General features: G+C 38.1%; 1 protein-coding gene across 1 annotated transcript; it reads left to right on the top strand.

Annotated features, from left to right (window-relative positions):
• The first annotated feature begins 18693 nt into the window (after positions 1–18693).
• LOC132607922 (uncharacterized) lies at positions 18694–21981 on the top strand. Its single transcript, XM_060322003.1, has 6 exons — positions 18694–18843; positions 19113–19313; positions 20332–20777; positions 21041–21184; positions 21372–21504; positions 21832–21981. Exons 1-6 carry the CDS (start codon positions 18694–18696, stop codon positions 21979–21981), a joined length of 1224 nt encoding a protein of 407 aa, XP_060177986.1.
• The last annotated feature ends 527 nt before the right edge of the window (positions 21982–22508 follow it).

Below are 22508 nucleotides of genomic sequence, written 5' to 3'. Positions count from 1 at the left end.
CATTTTCAGCTTAATAATATCTACCTGGAAGTTTGCAGAACATTCCACTATATATATATATATATATATATATATATATATATATATATATAGGGTGAAACTTTCCCGTACTCGTTAACTTCCTTTCCCATATCAATATCTCTTTGTTATCACTTACTAACCAATCTAATCTATAAATCGTAATATTGTATTTGAGTTCATAATGTCAACTTTTTTTATTTTTCTAATAGGTCCCAATCCTCCGAAATCTCGGATGCAACTCATCCCAGTTTCTTAACTACTAAACATTTTTCTGTCCAGGGTTCCTCCTTTAAATTAAATTAAAATCACTCTAAAACTTATCTTTGAAAGTGTCTCATAGTTGTCCCTTCAATCATGACTTACTAAACCGCTGATGGTCATATTTTCCCTTTACTCTTTCTCTATAGACATGCAAATAATTCAATTTGTAAAAATTTCAATAGAGTTTCCTCTATAATTCATACTACCACATTCCTGCACACAACCCAGAAAACACATCCAATGCCCCATAGAGGAATCAGAAATACCCATAATATCTTGCTCAAGTTCTTATATCAACGTCTATCCATATTAATAAAATAGGAAACATACATTTCGAATGCACAACTTCAATTCTCAACAGTTAGCTCGTAGCGGCATAATCAACTGCCTATCCATGATCAAAACATTTGGGGTTAGAATCAGGGACATCATATCCTATGATTTAGCTCTATGGTACGATCTAAGATAAGAAAGAAAGGTTAATGGTTCCCAAATGACCTGCAACCTCTTTTTTATAAGTATGGCGCGCTTCACACCCATAAACAAGACTGTACTGGGCATGGCTCGTAGACATTCCCTAGGACGAACTGCTCTGATACCACTTTGTCACACCCCTACCGGGACTATAAGGGGCTCCGACCTGTAGGCCAGGAACCACCTGACTTATCTGTTACTTTGAACATTATAAACTATAACTCAAAGAACACCTGCACCCAGAAAAGGCCTAACATAGGAATATTCGATCATTCAGTACATATGTTCATATGCGGACCAACAAGGTCGCCATAACATAACGTATATCATAAAGCCAGCAAGGCTAACAATAAAGTTTTAAGAGCTCAAAATAAGGCCGACAAGGCCACCAATATATTATACAACAATATGAACCGGTGGAGTTATAAAACATCTAACTGTACATACACGTCTACGAGCCTCTACATAGAATACAAATGATCATAAGGACAATACCAAATAGACTGCAGCTCCGAAGTAAGTGGAGTGCTCCTGTGAATCCGCTGAGAGAATACCTACGGGTCTTATCCGTCTCCCTGCCTACCTGCGGGCATGAGCGCAACGTCCACAAGAAGAGACGTCAGTACGAATAATGTACTGAGTATGTAAGGCATGAATAACAGCATAATATGGATATTAAAGGTAACATGGAATATGACATATAACCTGTACATCTGGATACGTCATAAGGCGGTGTCATGCATGCATAGCCTTCTAAAAAAAATATTCTTATACATATATATAGTACCATGCCCGACCATTAAGGCTCGGTGTCATATATATAGTATCATGCCCGGCCATTAAGGCTCGGTGTCATATACATAGTATCATGCCCAATCATTAAGGCTCGGTGTTATCTTTCACGCCCCGAACCATGGCCTGGGCGTAACACGACACTCGGACCTTGCTTGCATGTGTCCGAGCGAACCTCATGGCTTGCTTGTCAACATGGGCATCAAAACAATATAATCTATATGATGCAATTTAAATGAATCATGAAAATGTAATTTGCGGAATAAAGTCTTGAAATTATCTCATAGCATGAAATATCATGAAAACATAATAGTCTGCAAACATGAAAGCACAACTGACTCTGTGAACTAACATCTGTCTATGAAACCTCTAAAACATGTCTGAATACTAACTACCAGGACATGGCCCTGGACTACCATAAACTGAATACTAATGCAGACTCTATGTTGCACCCCGAGAGGAGTGGGGCTCATCAATAAGCTGATAACCAGAGTGATCCTACTGCGCAGATGTATGCTCCTGAAAACCGGTATCTGCACCGTGAAGTGCAAGCCCCGGGCAAAAGGGACGTTAGTACATGGTGAACAGTACTAGTATGTAAAACTTGCTGAAATCAAGAACATGGCACAACATAGGTATAGGACATGAACTGAAATTTAATGTAACTTGAACATGAGCATGAAACGTGAGTAAAGTTTGAAAACAGTAAATCAATGGAAATAGATGTATGTAAAACTGCTTGTAACGTGGGGAACACTATAGTATAACTGACAACATGATCTGGTACTTGCGTCCTACCAGGAGAACACTCACACCTTGCCAAGGGTATGAGATTTAAGTGATAATAAACATGTAAGGATCCAAACTGCATAATGAAGGTGTTGCCTCCTTGCTGACAACCCTTATCCTACGGTGGCAACGTAGTTTCAGGCTATCTGAGCCTTCTCGGTTAACTAAGCAATTCCCAAAAACATGAACATGATATAGTTGGCTAAGAAGCCCATGATTTTCATGAAATAACTTGTAATCATGATTTCACGAAATAACTTGTAACATGGTTTCATGAAATATCTTGTAATATGGTTTCATGAGATAACTTGTCATAGTCTTGCAAACATATTCTTGATTCATGAGTAATAACAATAGTTCATAATTATATATATAGATAATTGACTTGAAAACATGCTTGTAACTTGCTAGATAAAATCATAAAGTTTCATATAAACATAATGAGAACACATGAGGAAGAATTTATGATTCATGGATTAAGCTAGGGTTCCTACTAACCGTAATGGAAGATTAGGAATACAATAACGAATATAGATACAAAATTCATGTACATAAATACATAAATACGGGCTACCAATATGTTGGGTTTAATGCCCTAGGGTTTGAACTTCATGGATATCAAGAAACGGAGCATGAGGAAGAACGTAGAGATTCCCACATGTAGATGGAAGTTCTACATACCTTAATTGCTCCAAAACTTGAATTAGAGATTTGAGGTTTGAAGAAGATTTCCTAAATCTTGATTCTTGAACCTTAAGATGGGTTTTCTTGAAAACCCTAGATTAGGAACAATAATTTCTTGCTTAGATTATTAGAATATATGTTAGAATTGAGTTGGAATAATTAGAGTGGGCTTACCTTGGTGTTCTTGATGATGGAGGAGGGTAGGAGGTCGTTCTAGGGCTTGAAGGAATGAAAAATAATGATTTGAACTGATATGGACAAATATATACTGTTCTGGAAAAATTAAATTTTCGGCCCAGTTAAATACTGGCCGTATTTTGACCATATGACATCCAACTGCCAAATTCCAGAATGCTCAAAAATCCTTGGTAACAGTTTACGACTTGAATTACGGGCCGTATACTGAAATACGGTCACTGTTAATGGGCGTAAACCACCATCTTACAACTGAAGAGGAAATTTCCAATTCCCACATTCTTTATCTGGTTTTCTAAGTCTAGGATCATGGTCAAAGCTTAGGTTAAAGGTATGGGGTGTTACATTATCATCATTAGCCCGATTCCAAGGCAATATCATAACATGCCCACTACAGTGGTGTGCACTTCTACGTGCCATGCCTGGCCGACTATAGCGCGGCGCGGTGTGAGAAAATACATACATATATATAAAGCATCCATGAGAGCCCAATCAAAAGCCACAACTATATCGGAGTGACGTAAGGTCAGTAGCCTCCGATTATATTATGAATCAATCATCATCATTTATCCCACCTTAAAGGAACAATTATTATACGGTGAGATCAACAACAATGAATAAAATTGAGAAAGTCATGAAATAAGCTCAATAATCTCATAATAGCATTAAAATCATAAACTTTAGACTTTCTAGAATTAAGATCTTGATTATCATGTTCATCATAGAAAGCATCTCATCTTAAGTATCAGAAGAAGTTTTTAAGAATCATGAACTTCTAACTTTTAGAAGTAAGAAAGTTATCGAAAAATATATGGAATCATAAAATAGAAATCATGCCTTTTGAGCAAAATCATAAGATGAGATCAATATCAACAAACATAATCAAAATCTTGAAACCAGCTCAGTAATCTCATAATGACATTAAAACCATAACTTTGGAATCTCCAGAAATGGGATCATCATAATCCTCATCATGGTCCTTATAGAAAACATTCGTCTTTAGCATCATAAGGATTTTGAGAATTGTGAACTGCTAGTGTTTTCAGAAATAAGGTATTATGAAAGGTGTGTATGCGTTCATAGGAAATGAATCATGCCTTTAAAAGAAAGAGGAATAGCCTTAACATACCTGGAAGATAATTTCTCGACTTTCAACTTACTTCCTATCTTGCAGTTCACTTAAGATCATTCGTAGCCTCGTAATCTACATATACAACCATTCATACTATTGTTTGGCTCATCGACATACGCTCATCTTAAACCCTTAATTTAAATCCATTTAGAATCTACCGAAATTCGGGCAGCATCTCCCCTGTTTATATGCCTAGCCCGAAATCATAATATTAACAACCAATCAACAACAACAATAACAACATCATCAACACCATTATCCATACCAATATAATTCCTAAGCATCCCACACGATGTTTTTCAAATTTCTCAACTAACCAACTTGTAATACGACTATTTAATAACATTATCTCCATAAATAAACTGAAATTAATATTAATGATAAAAGATTCATACCTTATTATTGTTAAAAGAACAATATCTTCAATATCTACCTTGAATCCAAGCCCAAAATCCACCACAAAATAATTCTATAACTGTAACTATGCGTTACCCGAGCCTTGATTAGCCAAAGATCACTTCAAACCCTCACTTTTTATGACATATTTGCCCCTATATGTGTGCTGGGCTCAAGGATCTGTTTTTAGAGCTGAAAAATGGGGTCTTGAGCCTTTTATAGGTGGGTAAAGTCGGTGGCCCTGTAGCAGTACTGTAACACGCGTTTCTACTTTGTTGGCCGAACTTGTAAGGTCCATAATTCTCTACTCCGATGTCCTATCGATGAGAAGTTTGTTGCGTTGGAAACTAGACTCGATGAAATTCATTTTAGAATTTTAAAAAACCTTAAAACTACTCATATACCTGGATATATACCCCTCCAAAGTTGACCCAAAATTTTGTCCTTAATTCTGCCAACTTTTTCCAAATTTTCGACAAATTTATTTTCTTTGATTTGTTTGGTCCCGGAATCTTCCAAAACTCCCCCTACATACTATTTATCATTTATTATACTTGATAATGGGCATGTTCTCATGTTTCAAGATTGTCCTTCCCGGTTACGGCTTACGAGATCGCAATTCATCCTTTACTCCATTGTTACGTACTTCTCATGGCTTGTACCTTTCAAAACTTCATGGGAAGTCTCCAATAATTCATTACAACGGTGAAGTACGTGGCATGCTCATGCTATGAAAGTGCGGGGTGTAACATTCTCCCCCCCCCCCCCCCCCCTCTTCAAAAACATTCGTCCTCGAATGCTAAGGTAGATTGTCGGTATTTAATTTACTTACTTGCAGTCTTGATTGATCATTTAAAACTGAACTTATCCGAATTACGCAGTTTATCCTTCATCTTTTGTAGTTGAAATTTATGCCTGTACTTAAGGTCGTCCCTTTTCTTATTATCTGTCTGTCTACTAACTCTTCATGCTTTATCGTTCTCATTGTCTCTTTAGCCTTCATCGTTTACATTTTTATATGCTCTTTTATCAAGTACTTACCATATACTTTATCCAATTTTTATCCCATCTTCTTTTTATTCAAAAATTCTTGTTCTCTTCAATTTCTACGTACCTTTCTTACGTTTTACAGATGTCCCAAGCCTTTGTCTTTTTGGAGTTTACTTATTGTTATTCTTCCTCCCTTAAAGATAAACTCAAGACTGGTCACATTTTAGCATCCTTTGCTTTCTATAACAGTCGAATTAATCTTTTCCGTACTTTATCTTTCAACTAGTTTAACACCGAAATGACTCTCTTAATTTCCCTTTCCTTCAATCGGACTTCTGGACCTTGGCTAACTAACAATAATTCCTGTACTTATATCAAGAACATCTCAAATATTTTCTTTAATGATTCCTTTCCTTCAATTTACTCTTAAAGTTTCTGATCCTCAGTTCGGCTTATAACATAGGGGTGAATTCAGAAATTTGTCGAAGAATAACGAAGATTCTTATTCATGCAGCGAATTCGAATCTTTTAATTCTTTCCTTTGTCTTTAACCTTCATTTTTCCATTTCCAATAAACCATCATGTTTCTTGTTCCACGAGGTTTCATTGTCACCCGATTGTTTTAGTCAAACGCGATATCCTTTGATCCTCTCACTTAATAAGTCTTTCCCATAGTCAGACGCACTTATCTGTCATTTCGGTTTATTAATCAAGAGGATCTCTCGATTCTTTAAATGTCCATCTCATTTATTTACATCCTTGAATCCTTTTCTGCGATCTTATCTTCGTCTATTTCCATGACTTCACCTTCCGTTGACTTAGTCCCTCCTGTTTTGCAGCCCTCTATTTCTCTGCTAATGGAAAACTTTCTTATTCGGTTGTGGCACTTTTCCTTGCTCGCTTCTCTAGTGCTACTTTAGATTATCCCTCTTAGCACTAATCGCACTTTTCGTTGCTCACTTCTCTAGTGCTACTTTAGATTATCCCTCTTAGTACTAATCGATTTTACATACATATCATCTCATTTCCTTTTTAATTATTTGGTCAAACTCCTTAATTCCTTGCATTGTCATCATAGTTCCACCTATGGTAGTGCCCAAATGGTTTGCAATAGTATTTCCTTGCTAAAGACTTATTATTCTCATTAATTACTCTACTTCAGATTACTAATCCAATGCGTCAAAAATACCATAGCCAAGGGATTTATATTCAAATGGGACTCAATTCAACCCATACAACAACCTCAGCACCACCCCTTATACACTTGTATACAACATTTTCTTATCATCATTATTATCCCTCATAACAAGATTATACTTACAACATACTAATGATCATATCTCCAGCTAATCTACTTATTCAAAATATCTTCAAATCTATGTTTGAATCTTTCCTCCAATTTCCTCTCCTTTAATCTTAACATCATTACAAAGTAACTCATAAGTAGGAGACTAAAACAAAATCTTATTTAATCACAACTTCCTTTCAATACGAGTGTGCTTCCCTCTTTAAGTCCTTGGTTCTCCTAAACCAGTGACTAATTGAAACTTAACTAGCTTCCATTCTTCTTCAAATATTTATTGTCGTCCCTATACCATTTTACTAGCCATTTCATCAGGACGATTATTTATATGGTCCTATGACATATACTCTTCACGATATAATATAAATGATTACTTATGATTTCACGACGCATAAGGTATTTCTAGTCACAGGCAGTACTGCTGTCGCGCTATCCATAGGCATACTGTTTTTCTTTCTTTTGATGATCATTGAAATTCCTATAAATTTTCCTTTTTTTAAACTCTCATCTCTTCCAGTGCTACGATTTCTCTTTACTAATCTCGACTGTCCTTGATACTTATCCTTGGTCACTTGTAGACCTTCTCACTTCTTCTGTTACCTTTTTATGGTACATTGGCTACATATTTAATTGCAATAAAAAATTTCTCTGGTACGAGCGATTTGAATCGTAGCCCGGAACACAACGTATTGCATTGACAAAACTTATTCCCTTTGATTTGCTAAACCTCTTATCTTGTCATGCCTCCTTTCCCATGTTTGTCTCATAATATACTTTCATTTAGTCCATTTCCACTTTTCTTTAGCACATCCTTGCTATATTAGTTCATCTCGAATTTCGACTCCTTCAAGCCAGTACATTTCCATCTTCTATACTTGGGAATATTCTAATTCATCTAAGAATGTTCTCATATACCAGTAACATTCGAGTATTGATCGTCTTTGGTAGTCATTTGGCTGACCCTAGCGATCCTTCAACTCCTCTAGTCCATATAATGCCGGAGTTACTTCCATCGCATGGGTTGATTTATTTCTCTTTTGCTAACTGGATTCTTGTATCAAGTCATCCATGCATATTGGACACAACTCAAACAACTTCCTTCCTTCATGCCTAATAGTCCCCTAGGTTAATGAATTAATGGTAACATCGGAATTCGTTAGGCTCCTTATAGAATGCCTGACTATACCATGCTCATTCAGCCGCAATTTTCCTTCATTCCCATCCTTTCACCAGTACCCTTGAGATTCTTCTTACTCTTGGTTCCCGATTTCGAGTGGGGTTTATACCGTACTAGTAAAAGTCGATACGCTCTCTCATTCATTCTCACAATTCGTCATTTCCTTAATTTAGCTCATAGTGTCCCATAGTTTCTCTTAACTAATTGTTTGTATCATAATCATACGTCATAATCCTTCTAATGTCCCGTCGATTCTTGTTCTCACCATGAAATTTTAGTAAAATACACCCTTTTCTTTCTTCCTTCGTTCATTTCTTATTTCCCTTTACGATACCATAGCTTGCTCGTATGTATGTCTATTCCTCGTATATTCGTCCTCTTTCCTTTGTAATCGTATCTCCATTCCAAGTCCACTGTCGTATGCCATCGCTGTCTACCTTTGGCCAGCCTTACTAATTTATTAAACTTCCTCTTATCGTCGACGATCACGTAACTTCCTCTAATCAATTCATAACTGCACTTTCTCGTACTTCTGTCCTTAAGGTTCTCCTTGGTTTTTCTTGCTCTTAAAGTGCTCATTTACCATTTTCCACTTAATAATATCTATCTAGATGTTTGCAGAACATTCCACTATGAGTACAAACCCATCTTGATCTCGTATATATATATATATATATATATATGGAACTTTCCCGTACTCGTTAAATTCCTTTCCCATATCAATATCTCTTTGTTATCACTAACTAACTAATCTAATCTATAAATCGTAATACTGTATTTGAGTTCCTAATGTCAACTTTCTTAATGTTTCCAATAGGTCCCAATCCTCCGAAATCTCAGATACAACTCATTCCAGTTTCCTTAACTACTAGTCATTTTTCTCTCCGGGGTTCCTCCTTTAAATTAAATTAAGATCATTCTAAAACTTCTCTTTGAAAGCGTCGCATAGTTGTTCCTTCAATCATGACTTACCAACAGCTGATGGTCACGTTTTCACTTTACTCTTTCTCTATAGACATGCAAACAATTCAATTTGTAAAAATTTCGGCAAAGTTTCCTCTATAATTCATACTACCTCATTCCTGCACACAACCTAGAAAACACATCCAAGGCCTCACAGAGCAATCACAAATACCCATAATATCTTGTTCAAGTTCTTATCTCAACATCTATCCATATTAATAAAAAAGGAAACATACCTTTCGAATAAACAACTTCAATTCTCAGCAATTACCTCGTAGCGGCATAATCAACTGCTTATCCATGATTAAAACATTTGGGGTTAGAATCAGGGACATCATATCCTATGATTTAGCTTTATGGCACGATCTAAGATAAGAAAGAAAGGCCAATGGTTCCTAAATGCCCTGCAGCCTCTCGTTTATAAGCGTGGCGCGCTTCACACCCATAAACAAGACTCTACTGGACACGACACGTAGACATTCCCTAAGACGAACTGCTTGTAAGAGCCATCATGTTGCTTGTTCCACGAGGTCTCATTGTCACCCGCTTGTTCCAATCAAACGTGATATCCTTTGACCATTTCCTTTGGGGTTCTCCTTCTACTTTTAACCTTTGCCCGATTCTCACTTAATAAGTCTTTCGCATAGTTTGACGCAATTATCTGTCATTTCAGTTTATCAATCAAGCGGATCTCTTAATTCCTTAAATGTCCATATCCTTTATTTATATCCTTGAATCCTTTTCCTGCGATCTTATCTTCATCTACTTCCTTGACTGCACCTTCCGTTGACTTGGTCCCTCGTGTTTCGCATCCCTCTATTTCTCTACTAGTGGACAACTTTCTTATTTGGCTGTGGCACTTTTCCTTGGTTGCTTCTCTAGTGCAACTTTAGATTATCCCTCTTAGTACTAATCTATTTTACATATCATTCCATTTTCTTTTTAATCCTTTTGTCGAACTCCTTAATTCCTTACAACGTCATCATAGTTCCACCTATGGTAGCGCCCAGATGGCTTGCAATAGCATTTCCTTGATAATTGTTTATTATTCTCATTAACTACTTTACTTCAGATTACTCATCTAGTACGTCAAACATACTATAGCCAAGGGATTTATATTCAAATGGGACTCAATTCAACCCATACAACAACCTTATCATCATCCCTTATACACTTTGTCACACCCCTACCAAGAGTATGACGGACTCCGACCCATAGGCCGGGAACCACCTGATTTATCCATTACTTTGAACATTATAAACCTTAACTCAAAGAACACCTGCACGCAGAAAAAGCCCAACATAGGAATACCCGATCATTCAGCACATATGTTCATATGCGGACCGACAAGGTCCCCACAACATAACGTATATTATAAAGTATCAAAAGCTCAAAATAAGGCCGATAAGGCCAACAATATATTATACAACAATATGAACCGGTGGAGCTATAAAACATCTAACTGTACGCACACGTCTACGAGCCTCTACATAGAATACAAATGATCATAAGGAAAATACCAAATAGACTGCAGCTCCGAAGTAAGTGGAGCGCTCCTGAGAATTCGCTGATAGAACACCTACGGGTCTGATCCGTCTCCCTACTTACCGCATGAGCGCAGCGTCCACAAGAAGGCTTATCAGTACGAATAATGTACTGAATATGTAAGACATGAATAACAACATAATATAGATATGAAAGGTAACATGGAATATGAGAGATAACCTGTACATCTGGATGCCTCATAAGGTTGTGTCATGCATGCTTAGCCTTTTAAAAAAATATATTTTTACACATATATATAGTACCATGCCCGGTCATTAAGGCTCGATGTCATATATATAGTGTCATGCCCGGCCATTAAGGCTCGGTGTCATATTTATACTATCATGCCCGGCCATTAAGGCTCAGTGTTATCATCATTAGCCCGCGTCCGGGCCTCCTATGTCTGGGGTTGTATCATAACATGCCCACTGCAGTTGTGTGCACATCTACGTGCCATGCCCAGCCGACTATAGTGCGGTGCGGTGTGATAAAATATATACATATAAATAAAGCATGCATGAGATCTCAATCAAAAGCCACAACTATATCGGAGTGACGTAAGGTCGGTAGCCTCTGATTATATTATGGATCAATCATCATCGTTTATCCCACCTTGAAGGAACAAGGGTCATAAGGTAAGATTACCAACAATGAAGGAAATTAAGAAATTGCAAAGTAAGCTCAATCACCTTATAATAATATAAAGCTCATGTACTTGGAAATATCTATGAATAAAATCATCTCATAATATCATGAAATTCGTATGCCTTAGAGCTTTGATAACTAAATCCCTCATAATCATCGTCATAGTTATCATAAAAAAAAATTATTCATCTTTAGCACCATAAACACTTTGAGAGTCCTGAATCTTTAACATTCTTGGAAATGAGGATTTTTATGGAATTCATGCATGGGTTGGTACGAAAAGAATCATGCCTTTAAAGGAAAGAGGAATAGCCTTAACATACCTTGGAGCTTAATTCTCTACTTCTCCAACTCACTTCCCATCTTGTAATTTACTTAAGTTTGCTCGTAGTCTAGTAATCTACATATAAAACAATTTACACTGTTGTTAGGCTCATCCTCATATGCTCGTCTTAAGCCTTCAATTTAAATCCATTTAGAATCTGCTGAAATTCGGGCAGCATCTCCCCTGTTTATATGCCTAGCCCGAAATCACAATCCAACAACAACAACAACAATACCAACATCACAACAAAATTATCAACACCAAGATGTGCCATAAAACAGCCCACACTCTGTTTTCCAACTTCCATAGCTAACCAACTTACTATACAATTACTTAACGACTTTATCTCGGAGAATAAACTGGTACTAACGTAAATAAAAAGAGATTCATACCTTATTCTTGTTAAAACAGCTATATCTCCAATATCCACTTGAATCCACGCTAAAATCCACCGCAAAACAATACTAGAATCACAACCATGCATTATCCAGGCCTCGATTAAGCAAAATCACTTGAATTGATCTTAGACCTTCATGAATTTGGTAGAAAGAGTTTTGAGGAAGTGTAGAGAGAATTTAAGGAGAAAAGGTGGTAGAAAATGAGTGAAAAAAATCATATTTTCGTTTTTAAATTTCTGATTTTTACTGTTCACACTGAGTACTGTAGCAGTAATGTATCAGGTCAGTTATTGTGGCAGTTACTGTAGCACGCGTTTCTGCTCTGTCAGCCTAACTTGTAATGTCCATAAGTCTCTACTCTGATGTCGTATCGATGGGCGGGTTATTGCGTTGGAAACTAGACTCGACGAACTTCATTTTAGGCTTTTGACACATCTTAAAACTCCTAATATACTAGGAGATATACCCCTCCAAAGTTGACCAAAAATCTGCCCAAAATCCTGCCAACGTTTTTCAAATTTTCGTCAAACTTATTTTCTTCGATTTGCTTGATCCCGAAATCTTCCCAAACTCTCCATACATGATATTTATCACTAATCATACTTGATAATGGTCATGTCCTTCGGTTCCAAGGTTGTCCTTCCCGGTTACGACTTACAAGATCATAATTCATCCTTTACTTAAACAATATACTAAACAATGCTTCGTTCCTTACACTCCAAAGTGGTTTTACCGAGCCATAGCTCAACATACTTACATTCAAATTTAACCAGTGCTTCTGTGAGGTACGGGGTGTAACACTGAAAATGCGAGGTGTAACATTTCCACCCCTTCAAAAACATTCGTCCTCGAATGTTGAGGTAGAGTTCGCTCTGAGGTAGCTGTCATGTTCTTTCCTGTATTTATCGGTATTTACTTTACTTATTTGCAATCTTACTTGCTCATTTAAAACTGAACTTATCCGAATTACGCAGTTTATCTTTCTTCTTTTGTGGCCAAAATTTACGCCGGTACTCAAGGTTGTCTCTTTTCTTATTTTCTGTTTGTCTACTAACTCTTTATGCTTTATCGTTCTCATTGTTTCTTTAGCTTTCGTTGTTTACATTCTTGTATGCCCTATCATCCAGTACTTATCACATACTGTTATCCAATTTTGATCCCATCTTCTTTTTATTCAGAAATCCTTGTTCTCTTTGATCTCTACATATCTTTCTTACGTTTTACAGATGTCCCAGGTCTTTGTCTTCTTGGAGTTTACTTATTGTTATTCTTCCTCCCTTAAAGATAAACTCAAGACTGGTCACCTTTTAGCATCCTTTGCTTTCTATAGCAGTCGAATTAATCCTTACGGTACTTTATCTTTCAACTAGTTTAACACCGAAATGTTTCTCTTAATTTATCTTTCCTTCAATTGGACTTCTGGCCCTTGGCTAACTAACGATAATTCCTGTACTTATATCAAGAACATCTCAAATATTTTCTTTAATGATTCCTTTCCTTCAATTTACTCTTAAAGTTTCTGATCCTTAGTTCGGCTAATAACTTAGGGGTGAATTCAGAAATTTGTTGAAGAATAACCAAGATTCCTAGTCATGCAGCGAATTCGAATCTTTTCATTCTTTCCTTTGTCTGTAACCTTCATTCATCCCTTTTTCCAATAAGAGCCATCATGTTTCTTGTTCCTCGAGGTTCCATTATCACCCGATTGTTCTAATCAAACGCGATATCCTTTGATCATTTCCATTGGGGTTTTCCTTCTACTTTTAACTTTTGCCCGATTCTCACTTAATAAGTCTTTTCCATAGTTGGACGCAACTATCTGTCATTTCGGTTTATCACTCAAGAGGATCTCTTAATTATTTAAATGTCCATCTCCTTTATTTATATCCTTGAATCCTTTTCCCGCGATCTCATCTTCATCTACTTCCATAACTTCACCTTTCGTTTACTTAGTCCCTCCTGTTTCGCAGCCCTTTATTTCTCTATTAGTGGACAACTTTCTTATTTGGCTGTGACACTTTTCCTTGCTTGATTTTCTAGTGCTACGTTAGATTATCCCTCATAGTACTAATCGATTTTATACATATCATTTCATCTCCTTTTTAATGATTTTGTAGAACTCCTTAATTCCTTACAGATGGCTTGCAATTGCATTTCCTTGCTAATGGCTTATTATTCTCATTAATTACTTTACTTCAGATTACTCATCCAATGCGTCAAAATTACTATAGACAAGGGATTTATATTCAAATAGGACTCAATTCGACTTATACAACAACCTCAGCATCATCCTTTATACACTTGTATGCAGCATTTCTTATCACCGTCGTTACCCCTCATCACAAGATTATACTTACAAGTTACAACATACTAAGTACATATCTATATTATGTTATTATTCATGCCTTACATACTCAGTACATTATTAATACTGACGTCCCTTCTTGTGGACGTTGTGCTCATGCCCGCAGGTAAGCAGGGAGACGGGCCATCATGGCTCAGTGTCATATATATAGTATCATGCCCGGCCATTAAGGCTCGGTGTCATATATATAGTATCATGCCCTGCCATTAAGGCGCGGTGTCATATATAGTATCATGACCGGCCATTAAGGCTCGGTGCTATCATCATTAGCCCGCGTCCGGACCTCTCACGTCTGGAGCAATATCATAACATGCCCACTGCAGTGGTGTGCACATCTACGTGCCCTGCCTGGCCGACTATAGCGCGGCGCGGTGTGAGAAAATACATACATATGTATAAAACTATTTTTTTTAAAGGCTAAGCATGCATGACACCGCCTTATGAGGCATCCAGATGTACAGGTTATCTCTCATATTCCATATTACCTTTGATATCTATATTATGTTGTTATTCATACCTTACATACTCAGTATATTATAGTTACTGACGTCCCTTCTTGTGGACGTTGTGCTCATGCTCGCAGGTAGGCAGGGATACGGATCAGACCCGTTAGGTGTTCTATCACCGAATTTACAGGAGCACTCCACTTACTTTGGAGCTACAGTCTATTTGGTATTGTCCTTATGATCATTTGTTTTCTATGTAGAGGCTCGTAGATGTGTGTGTACAGTTAGAAGTTTTATAGCTTCACCAGTTCATATTGTTGTATAATATATTGGTAGCCCTGTCGGCCTTATTTTGAGCTCTTGATACTTTACTGTTAGCCTTGCCAGCTTTAGGATATACGTTATGTTGTAGTGACCTTGTCGGTCCGCATATGAACATATGTGCTGAATGATCGGATATTCCTATATTGGGCCTTTTTTGCGTGCAAGTGTTCTTTGAGTTATGGTTGATAATGTTCAAAGTAATGGATAAGTCAGGTGGTTCCTGGCCTACGAGTCGGAGCCCATCATACTCCTAGTAGGGGTGTGACAAAGATATATATGGCATCATTCCCGACCATTAAGGCTTGGTGTTATCATTATTAGCCCGCGTCTGGGGCGATGTCATAACATGCCCACTACAGTGGTGTGCACATCTACGTGCCATGCCCGGCCGACTATAGCGCGGCGCAGTGTGAGAAAATACATACATATATATATATATATATATATATAAAGCATGCGTGAGAGCCAAAATAAATGCTACGACTCTATCAGAGTGACGTAAGGTCAGTAACCTCCTATTTATATTATGGATCAATCATCATCGCTATATCTCACCTTGAAGGAATAATTATTATAAGGTGAGACCAACAACAATGAATAAAATTGAGATAATCATGAAATAAGATCAATAATCTCATAATAGCATTAAAATCATAAGCTTTGAAATTTCTAGAATTAAGTTCATCATCATCATGTTCATCATAGAAAACATCTCATCTTTAGTATCATAAGAAGCTTTTATGAATCATGAGCTTCTAACTTTTGGAAGAAAGAAGGTTACGAAAACATATATGGAATCATAAAATAGGAATCATGCCTTTTGAGAAAAATCATAAGATGAGATCAACATCAACAAACATAATTAAAATCTTGAAACTAGCTCAGTAATCTCATAATGACATTAAAACTATAACTTTGGAATCTCCAGAAATGGGATCATCATAATCCTCATCATATGCCTTATAGAAAACATTCGTCTTTAGCATCATAAGGATTTTTAGAATCATGAACTGGTAGTATGTTTTCAGAAATAAGGTATTATGGAAGGCGTGTATGCGTTCATAGGAAATAAATCATGCCTTTAAAAGAAAGAAGAATAGCCTTAACATACCTTTTGGTCTCCTTAACTATTCAACGTTTATCGTTCAAAGCTCGTAAATCTACATGTAAACCATTCATACTATTGTTAGGCTCATTGTCATATGCTTATCTTAAGCCTTCAATTTAAATCCATTTAGAATCTGCCGAAATTCGGGCAACATCTTCCCTGTTTATATGCCTAGCCCGAAATCACAATCCAATGACCAACAACAATACAAACATCACAACAACATTATCAACACCAATAGGCTCCATAAAATATCCCACATGATGTTTTCCAAGTTTCTCAACTATCCAACTTGTTATACGACTATTTAATAACTTTATCTCCGTAAATAAACTGAAATTAATATTAATAAGGAGAGATCCATACCTTATTCTTGCTAGAGCATCAATATCTTCAATATTTTCATTGAATCACAAAACTATAATCGTGACTACACGTTACCCGGACCTCGATTAATAATCCGTCACTTGAAATTACTCAAAATCCTCACTTTTCTGTTGTGTGCATGCTCTCATATGGTGGTTGATCTCTCTAGAACATTTGGGGGAATTATTATGGAGAAAAAAAATGGGGTTTTAACCCTTATATATGGTGTCCAAGTCGGTGGCACTGTAGCAGCAATGTAGCAGCGCGCCGTGCTCTGCCCGCCTAACTTGTAACGTCCATAATTCTCTATTCCGACATATCGATGAGCGGGTTGTTGCATTGGAAACTAGACTCGAAGAACTTCATTTTAGGCTTTTGAAAAACCTTAAAACTACCCATATACCTGGAGATATACCCCTCCAAAGTTGACTAAAAATTTTGTCCTTAATTTTGCCAACTTATTCCAAATTTTTGACAAACTTATTTTCTTCGATTTGCTTGATCCCGAAATCTTTCGAAACTCTACATACATGATATTTATCACTAATCATACTTGATAATGGTCATGTCCTTTGGTTCCAAGGTTGTCCTTCCCGGTTACGACTTACAAGATCATGATTCATCCTTTACTTAAACAATATACTTAATAATGCTTCGTTCCTCACACTCCAAAGTTGTTTTACCTAGACATAACTCGACATGCTTACATTCAAATTTAACCAGTGCTTCTCTGAGGTACGGGGTATAACACTGAAAGTGCGGGGTGTAACACAGACTCAGCGGCAGGCTGGCCTTCCAGATAGGGCTATTAGTTCCCGTGTGCGTGATTTTCTTACTTTGGACCCTCCGTTGTTCACGGGGACAAACCCAAAGGATAACCCTTAGAACTTTATGGATCGAATGGGCCGTGCCTTGAGGGTAATGTATGCTTCCGATACAGAGTCAGTGGAGCTAGCTTTTTATAGACTGTAGGATATGGCTGTAGTATGGTATGAGTCCTGGCAACAGTTGAGAGGGCAGAATGCACCTCCAGCAATATGGTCCGAATTCACCAGGGCCTTTTGTATCATTATCTGCCCGCTGAGGTTCACGGGGCTAGGGCTGATGAGTTTCTAATGCTTCGCCTTGAACAATATGAGCGTCCGAGAATATAGTTTGAAGTTTAACTCCTTGGCTTGATATGCTCTGATGATGGTAGCTGAAATAGAAGACAGGGTACACCGTTTCGTGACTAGACTTGGAACTCACTTGATTAAGGATTGTATGATGGCTTCATTACAAGATGGGATGGATATTGCTCGTATCCAGGCGTATGCTCAGAATTTAGAGGACCTTGAATGCCAACAGCAGACTGAGCAAGACCCGAATAGGGGCCGTTATAAGCGGGCCAGATCCGCAAGTTATTTCGGTGCTTATCAGGAAGGTTATAGGCCTATTCTTATAGAATATCAGCTTCTTCAATAGTTAGTGCACCTTCCCGGTTCCAGAGGCAACGTTATGATCGACCCACTTATTCTGGATCGAGTTAGAGTTCGAGGGCACCAACCCCTTTTTATAAGGGAGAATCTAGCCAGGAGAGGCCCCCACTGCCCACTGCACCGTTGTGATCAGTGCGGTAAGGGCCACTTTAGCCAGTACCGCCAAGGTATGAGGGTGCGTTATTCTTGTGGGCAGCCTTGTCATGTTATGGGAAACTGTCCATCTCACGGTCGAGGAGGCCCGACTCATTCGACGGCTCGATCGCACGCTTTTCATCTTATGTTCGCCCTCCTAGGCAAGATTCTTCTTTAGTTCCAGTCGGTAGAGGTAGGGGAAGAGGTCAGGTTTCTAGTTCCGGCAGCAGCCAAAACCGTATTTATGCACTTACAGGGCGGCAGGATCTTGAGTCTTCCCCAGATGTTGTGACAGGTATTTTATCCATTTGTTCCTATGATGTTTATGTGTTGATTGACCCAGGTTCCACCCTATCTTATATCACTCCTTTTAATACTGAAATGTTTGGTATTAAGCCTGAATCTTTGCCCAAGCCTTTCTTAGTTTCTACTTCGGTTGGGGAACCTGTTGTTGCGAGACAAATTTATCGTAAGTGTGTGATTACAATATCTGGTCGTGAGACTTTTGCTGATTTAGTGAAATTAGAAATGGTAGATTTTGATGCTATTATGGGTATGGAATGGCTAGCCTCTTGTTATGCCAATGTTGAATGTTGGTCATAAACTGTGAATTTCAATTTCCGGGTGAGTCGGTTCTCAAATGGAAGGGTAATACTCCGGCTCCAAAAGGTAGGTTTATTTCCTACCTTAAGGCATGGAAAATGATTTCCAAAGGCTATATTTATCATTTGGTTCGAGTTAGGAGTGCTGAAGCCGAACCGCCAACTTTCCAATCTGTTCCTGTAGTCAATGAATTTCAGGATGTATTCCCCGATAAATTACCAGGCCTCCCTCCCGAAAGGGAAACTGAATTTGCTATTGATGTGTATCCTGAATCTGAACCCATCTTTATTACCCCTTATCGTATGTCCCCTACTGGACTGTGGGAATTAAAGGTGCAATTGCAGGACTTGGTGAATAAGGGCTTCATCAGGCCCAGCACGTCTCCGTGGGGAGCAACAGTATTATTTGTGCGCAAGAAAGATGGCTCACTAAGAATGTGTATTGACTATCGGCTATTGAATAAGGTGACTATCAAGGAACAATATTCGTTGCCTAGAATTGATGATTTGTTCGACCAGCTATAGGGTGTCAAATTCTTTTCGAAGATTGACTTAAGGTCAGGGTATCATCAACTATGAGTAAAAGGGGAAGACATTCCAAAAAAAGCTTTCCAAACGAGATATGGGCATTTCGAATTCTTAGTTATGTCTTTCGGATTGACAAATGCTCTTGCGGCATTTATGGCATGAATGAACACATTATTTTGGCCCTTCTTGGATGTTTTTGTTATAGTATTCATTGACAATATCTTGGTATATTCTCGTTCGGAGACAGAACATGCTGATCACCTCCGACAGGTGTTGCAAACATTGCGGGATCAAAGGATGTATGCCAAATTTTCCAAATGTGAATTTTGGATAACCTCAGAAGCTTTTCTGGGCTATATATTGTGTCCGATGAAGGTATTAAAGTTGATGGTCGGAAGATCGAAGCCGTTAAGTACTAGCCCCGACCAACAACTACTTCGGAAGTTCAAAGTTTCTTAGGTCTTGCTGGATATTATCGGAGAGTTGTGGAGGGATTTTCTTCTATAGTAGCTCCCCTTACAAAATTAACTCAGAAGAGGGGGGGGGGGGGGGGGGGGGCAAGTTTCAATGGTCAGAAGCGTGCGAGCGGAGTTTCCAGAAATTGAAAGATAAGTTGACATCCGCTCTGGTTCTTACCCTTTCGGAAGGCATCGAGGATTACACTGTATACGGCGATGCGTCACGCATAGGATTGGGGTGTGTACTGATCCAAAATGGTAAGGTGATCGCTTATGCCTCCCGACAGTTACGAAAACATGAGCAAAATTATCCAACCCGTGATCTGGTATTGGCCGCAGTGATTCACGCACTGAAGATATGGCGGCATTACTTATATGGAGTCCATGTTGCTGTCTATACAGACCATAAAAGGCTTCAATATATATTCAAGAAAAAGGAACTGAACTTGAGGCAACGAAGGTGGCTCGAATTGCTCAAGGACTACAATGCGGAGATTTTATACCACTCTGGCAAAGCTAATGTTGTAGCTGATGCTCTAAGTCGTAAATCAATAGGTAGCCTATTGTATATGCCAGTTGTAAAATTAGAAATGACCAGAGAGCTTTACCGCTTGGCAAATCTGGGAGTTCGCCTGCCAAATTTAGAAGACACTGGGATTACCTCACAGAATATATCCCAATTGACTCTTGCCTCGGATGTAAAGACTCAACATAATGAAGATCCAGTTTTAGCTAGCATTAAGGAAGGAGTGCAACAAAATCGGATCTCAGCCTTTCAACAGGATTCCGATGGTTTTCTCAAATATCGAGGTTGTTTGTGCGTTCCAAATGTAATTGAGCTTCGAGACAGGATTATGTCAGAATTTTATTACTCCCGGTATTCAATTCATCCCGGATCGACCAAGGTGTATCATGACCTCAAGGGCTTTTATTGGTGGAATGGTATGAAGAAAGATATTGCTAACTTTGTAGCTCGATGCCCCACTTTCCAGCAAGTACAGATCGAATACAAGAAACATAGTGGCTTATTACAAGAAATGGAGATCCACGCGTGGAAATAGGGAGTGATTAACATGGATTTCATTACGGGATTGCCCCGTTCTCATTGCAAATCGATTCTATTTAGGTGATCGTTGATAGGTTAACCAAATCAGACTGTTTCTTGCCTGTAAGGACTACCTATGCTGCTGAAGACTATGCTAAATTGTATCTTAAGGATATTGTGCATCTTCACAGCATTCCTATGTCTATTATTTCTGACAGAGGCGCTCAGTTCACGGCAAAGTTCTGGAAGTCTTTTTAGGAAAGTCTTAGTACTCGAGTAAACCTTAGTACGGCTTTCCATCCGCAGCCAGACGGGCAAGCTGAGCGGACCATTCAGACTTTGAAAGATATGTTACGAGCCTGTATACGATTTCCAAGGAAGTTGGGATGATCATTTGCCTCTAATAGAGTTTGCTTATAACAACAGCTATCATGCCAATATCAAAAGGGCTCCGTATGAGGCTTTATATGGCAGGAAGTGTAGGTCTCCTGCTAGATGGTTTGAAGTCAGAGAAGCAAACGTATTCGGGCCAAATCTTGTTCATCAGGCTATTGAAAAGGTAAAGCTTATTCAGGAACGGTTACGCACAGCTCAGAATCGCCAGAAATCTTATGCATATGTACGACGACGAGAATTGGAGTTTTAGGTAGGTAATTAGGTGTTTATGAAAATATCACATATGAAGAGCGTGATACGATTTGCTAAGAAAGGGAAGCTCAATCCCCGATATATCGAACCTTATAGGATCGTCCGGAAGGTAGCCCAGGTAGCTTATGAACTGGAGTTACCATTAGAACTACAAGCAGTACATTCAGTTTTTCATGTATCCATGTTGAGAAAAGGTATTGGAGATCCCTCCAGAATCGTACCAGTTAACGACATATAGGTTACAAGAAATCTGACATACGAGGAAGAACTAATTGCTATTCTCGACAGACAAGTCCGCAGACTCAGAAACAAAGAGGTGGCTTCAGTAAAGGTTCTATGGAAGAGTAAAGATAAGGAAAAGATGACGTGGAAGCTGAAGCAGAAATAAAGTCCAAGTATCCCCATTTATTCCCTGCCACAGATGATACTATTTCGCAGGAATCCTTGCAAGATTCTGCTTTACCCGCAATTCAATTATAAGGTAAAAGTCATATTTAACCCCTTGAGAGTCAATGTGATGGCAAAACCTATTCTAATTATTACACGTTTATGTGTCGTTAAGCACGGTAAACATATCAATTGGAAGTTGGGGTAGGTAGGAAATTAGCAATGCTCCAATTGCAAAAGATACTTTACTAAAGTTTCGTAGAATTTGAAATGTATGATTATACCTTAAGTATTCCAACATTCAAGGACGAATATTTCTAAAAGGGGGGAGAATGTTACACCCCGTAGTTTTGTATGTTGAAATCCATAGGTGTTGGTTGTTTTAAATATGGACATTGGAGTTATTTCTAATGATACATGAGATTACATGCGCTTATCTTATGTTTATGAGGGTTTAAGTTCATAAAATAAGCTACGGAAGGATCGGAGAGCAAGTGAATCAAGGAAATTAAGTTTGTTGAATTTTAG

The sequence above is a fragment of the Lycium barbarum genome, chromosome 8 (assembly GCF_019175385.1).
Source record: "Lycium barbarum isolate Lr01 chromosome 8, ASM1917538v2, whole genome shotgun sequence".
In the NCBI taxonomy this organism is placed as follows: domain Eukaryota; kingdom Viridiplantae; phylum Streptophyta; class Magnoliopsida; order Solanales; family Solanaceae; genus Lycium; species Lycium barbarum.
Note: the sequence above shows the minus strand (reverse complement) of the source record. Positions and strands in the feature narration are given on the sequence as shown.